This window comes from Bos indicus, chromosome 19 (assembly GCF_029378745.1).
Source record: "Bos indicus isolate NIAB-ARS_2022 breed Sahiwal x Tharparkar chromosome 19, NIAB-ARS_B.indTharparkar_mat_pri_1.0, whole genome shotgun sequence".
Lineage (NCBI taxonomy): Eukaryota > Metazoa > Chordata > Mammalia > Artiodactyla > Bovidae > Bos > Bos indicus.
In genome coordinates, this window is record NC_091778.1 from 49,317,249 (window position 1) to 49,321,991 (window position 4,743).

The following is a 4,743-nucleotide window of genomic DNA, read 5'->3' on the forward strand; positions in this document are numbered from 1 at the left end:
CCTTCCGTCCTCACACCCCGCCCATTGACCCGGAACTGTTCTCTTCCCGAGTCTTTGGTACCCCCACCCCAGCAAGCGCCGGCTTTGCGCCTGCGCGCCAAAGCGGCTCTGATGCCGGCGGTCTCCGCGGAAGAGGGAAGATGGCGCTTGACGGACCAGAGCAGGTATGGCGGCGGCGGCCGGGCGGGGACTGGGGCTGGATGCGAAGCAGGTGCGATCCGAGGTGGGCAGCCAGCCGGGGCCAGCGGGTCGGGGGAGCCCGGGGTGGGTGGGCCAATCTAGACTGGGCCCTGTCTGGGACCGGATCTGCTGTGTCAGCGCCGCCCGCGGCGGGTCACGGCGGGGCCGGGAGTGGAAGACCGGGTGGAAGCCGATTGAGTGAGGAGGAGTGGTGAGAGCAGTGGGAGCGTGAACCCACTCTTGCGGGAGTCGGGGGCCCCGTGCTTCCTGCTGGCTGCGCCTGTACAAATAACATCTCGGGATTGTGTAGCGTTCCGGGTGCGCTGTTTCTTGATCCTTCTGAAAGTCTTAAGAGGTAGGCGGCATTCTCATTCTGTTTTAGTTTAGTCTTAAGGAAATGGTTGTGAAGAGATGGAGTGAGGGACGAGAACACAAACCTTAAATCTCCGAAATCAACGTGGAAGTAGCTTTATCCCCTGGATGTTTAGCCTTTTGGTTAATAATTACACTTTGTCCTCAGATGGAGCTGGAAGAGGGGAAAGCAGGCAGTGGACTCCGCCAATATTATCTGTCCAAGATTGAAGAACTCCAGGTGAGAACGGACTTCAAAGGTCCAGAGGGAGCTAGACGGGGGATGAGCGGATCTCTACAAATCCATGTAATTCCACTGCGGCGCAGTGGAAAAAGTAGTATTGATAACAAGTTAATAGTATAAAATATATGAAATTAACTGTCTCGTGTTCCCCTCAAATCCCACATTTTTGAAGATAATTAATGTTCACAGTTTCTTACACATCTTCAAGAGTCAAATTTTAACATAAAAGTACCCCCTAGCCAAAAGTCGTTCCTTTTAAAACCCTAATGAAACAGTTTCTTGTGAAGAGAAGACATAGGGTCAGGAAATGACATTTATCAGAGAAGGGTTGGGGCAGAGTGAGAGAAGAAAGAATTGAGGAGTCTGGAAAATGCTGATTCCATGGAACTGAATGAAATGAAACTGAACAGCCCAGTGCTCTAGCCTAGAGAAGCAGCAAGGACCACAGAAATAAGGAAAATAACGTAAATTGGATGGAGGCGTGCCGCAAGGGAAAATTCTTCAGGTACATTTCTTCAGGAAATAAATTCTTCAGGAACTTCAGGTACATTTGTGAGTATCATATTTGGTTTGTCATTTTTGAAATGCTTTACCTGTGTAACAAAGGTCCATATAGTCAAAGCTGTAGTTTTTCCAGTAGTTATGTATGGATTTGAGAGTTGAACCATAAAGAAAGCTGAGCACTGAAGAATTCATGCTGTTGAATTGTGGTGCTGGGGAAAACTTGAGAGTCCCTTGGACTGCATGGAGATCAAACCAGTCAATCCTAAAGGAAATCAACCCTGAATATTCATTGGAAGGACTGATGCTGAAGCTCTAATACTTTGGTGACCCAACATGAAGAGTCAACTCATCAGAAAAGACCCTGATGTTGGGAAAAACTGAGGGCAAGAGGAGAAGGAGGCGACAGAGGATGAGATGGTTGGATAGCATCACTGACTCAGTAGACATGAATTTGAGGAAACTCCAGGAGATAGTGAAGGACAGGAAAGTCTGGTGTGCTACAGTCGATGGGGTCACAAAGAGTCAGACACGAGTTAGCGACTGAACAACAATGTGTGCTTTCCTTTGTTCCTTATGTTAATCCTGGAAAGAGCCAGGATGGGGGTGCTATACCCACTTGCAGTTTGGTAACAGATCTAGACCTTTCTCATGGTTTTCTTTGGCTTTAACTCAGCTGGTGATTGCCAGCAGTGGGGCTGGAACTTAGCATTCTGACTCAGAAATCTTCCCTCGATACCCAAGTTCCCACTCTGAGAAACTATGTTAATCAGCTGTTACTTGTCTCCGTTACGGTGTGTTATTCCTAGACCAGTATTAGACAAGCAGCTCCCCCCACCCCGCCCCCATGGTTGTCCTGCGCTCCAGAGGTGCTCTTGGAGGACAGGGTCAAGGCTGAAGTCATATTGGAGAATCTGAATGGGGAATGCAGGTGCCCTGTGCTTTCCTCACTCAGCTCATATCAGCCTATGAGGGTCTTAGCCAAGATTTTAACCTCCTCCTGTTTTCCACCCTTTGCTTCTTGTTCTCCAATAGCTGATTGTGAATGATAAGAGCCAAAATCTCCGGAGGCTACAGGCACAGAGGAATGAGCTTAATGCAAAAGGTGAGGAGGGAAAGATGGGAGGGCTGCATGGAGGCAACTGGTGTGAGGTCTGAGTGTTCAGTCTCCTTGAAGCGAGTCTTCACCTAAGTGCCCACTGCTTCATCTCTCTCTTGAGTTTCATTGTAATCTCTTTAAACACGTGAATTCTAGACTTTCTTTTTTGAGTCCTTCCCTTCAAAACTTCTGATTAATCATGGTGTCTGCTTCCCATCTAGTTCGCCTGCTGCGGGAGGAGCTACAGCTGCTGCAGGAACAGGGCTCCTACGTGGGGGAAGTAGTCCGGGCCATGGATAAGAAAAAAGTGCTAGTCAAGGTAAAGGCAGCAGGACCCGGCACCAGCCACCTGCCTCTGCATTCCCGTACCTTTATGCGCCGTGAGGACATTGTTCTCACCTTGGTGTAAGACTCATGGGTCTTCTGGGTGAGGTTAGTGATTTGGTAACTGTCAGGGACGGTCATACGCCCTTGTTTCTGTAGGTACATCCGGAGGGCAAGTTTGTCGTCGACGTGGACAAGAACATCGACATCAATGATGTGAGTGCAGCCCGGGAGGTGGGAGGTGGGGGTCAGCTCTCACCACACCACTTCCTGAACCTCTGTCCCTTGCCCAGGTGACACCCAATTGCCGGGTGGCCCTCAGAAATGATAGCTACACTCTGCACAAGATCCTGCCTAACAAGGTGGACCCGCTGGTGTCCCTGATGATGGTGGAGAAGGTGCCAGACTCAACTTACGAGATGATTGGTGGACTGGACAAACAGATCAAGGAGATCAAAGAAGTGATTGAGCTGCCTGTGAAGCATCCTGAGCTGTTTGAAGCACTGGGCATCGCGCAGCCCAAGGTGAGCAGAGCTTCTGTGCGAGGGCCATGCTGCTACTGTACAGCTACCCCACCCCGGGTAGACTGGAGCTTGCTTCCACTGGTCCTGCTCAGCCAGGGGCTGGGGGAAGAGACGCTACCAGGCCATCGAATGGTTTGGGTTTACGCTCCAGAAAGGACTTTGACGTTCACTTCTTTATCTCTAGTGTCTAACATGGAATCTGGTACAGTGCAAACACTCAGTAAATGTTCCTTGAATGAAACATGGGGGCCAGCTTCCTTCCCTGAGCCCCACCCTTGCTCTCTAGGGGGTACTGCTATACGGACCTCCGGGCACGGGGAAGACACTGCTGGCCCGGGCCGTGGCACATCATACAGACTGCACCTTCATTCGTGTGTCTGGCTCTGAATTGGTACAGAAATTCATCGGGGAAGGTAACTGTGGTCATAAACATGAAACTAAGGTGGGGAGGGGGCGGAACTCGTTAGCTCGTTGACACCCGGCTTGGTCTCCGCACAGGGGCGCGGATGGTGAGGGAGCTGTTTGTCATGGCCCGAGAACACGCTCCATCTATCATCTTCATGGATGAAATTGACTCCATTGGCTCCTCGAGGCTGGAGGGGGGCTCTGGAGGGGACAGTGAAGTCCAGCGCACTATGCTGGAGCTGCTCAACCAGCTGGATGGCTTTGAGGCCACCAAGAATATCAAGGTACGGTGGGGTCGGCTGGGGGAAGGACCAAGGGAAGGCCCTGGGTGAGGTGCAGCCTGCCTTCGGAAGGGCTTAGCTGACGCCACCTGCTTTGTCCACTCAGGTTATCATGGCAACCAATAGGATTGACATCCTAGACTCGGCGCTGCTCCGCCCAGGGCGCATAGACAGAAAAATTGAATTCCCACCCCCCAACGAGGAGGTTTGTAATAAGCAGCATTGGCAGCGGCCCCAGCTGTGGTGGTAGGCCCTGGGCTCAGGCTTTTCCCCTCCCATCGCTAGGCCCGGCTGGACATTTTGAAGATCCATTCTCGGAAAATGAACCTGACCCGGGGGATCAACCTGAGAAAAATTGCTGAGCTCATGCCAGGAGCGTCAGGGGCTGAAGTGAAGGTAACAGGAGTGCCCAAGGGAAAGGGGGCAGAGGCAGGAAGCACTGGGTTCAGGGCACAACGGCAGCGCCGCCTTCTTCCCTGCTCAGGGCGTGTGCACCGAGGCTGGCATGTACGCGCTGCGGGAGCGCCGCGTCCACGTCACGCAGGAGGACTTTGAGATGGCAGTGGCTAAGGTACGGGGCCACACCTTTCTGCCTTTGCTGGTGGTGGCTCTGGAGCAGTGGGGTCGGGTACTTGTTCACTGGCTCTCTAACTCAAATGCTCTCTCTCTCCAGGTCATGCAAAAGGACAGTGAGAAAAACATGTCCATCAAGAAACTATGGAAGTGAGGTGGATGTCCTTCGTGTGGATCCCTCAAATAAAGCTCTGCCAGTCAAGACCTTGAGGACTTGAGTCTGTTAATCAGCGGCCGCACTGTTCAATCACCAAGTCTGGG

General features: G+C 51.8%; 1 protein-coding gene across 1 annotated transcript; it reads left to right on the forward strand.

Annotated features, from left to right (window-relative positions):
- Positions 1 to 7: 7 nt before the first annotated feature.
- PSMC5 (proteasome 26S subunit, ATPase 5) lies at positions 8 to 4,686 on the forward strand. Its single transcript, XM_019980586.2, has 12 exons — positions 8 to 164; positions 701 to 772; positions 2,312 to 2,381; positions 2,597 to 2,694; positions 2,859 to 2,915; positions 2,993 to 3,223; positions 3,510 to 3,636; positions 3,722 to 3,912; positions 4,016 to 4,114; positions 4,195 to 4,305; positions 4,394 to 4,480; positions 4,583 to 4,686. The coding sequence occupies exons 1-12, from the start codon at positions 141 to 143 to the stop codon at positions 4,634 to 4,636; spliced, it is 1,221 nt and encodes a 406-aa protein (XP_019836145.1). The 5' UTR covers positions 8 to 140; the 3' UTR covers positions 4,637 to 4,686.
- The last annotated feature ends 57 nt before the right edge of the window (positions 4,687 to 4,743 follow it).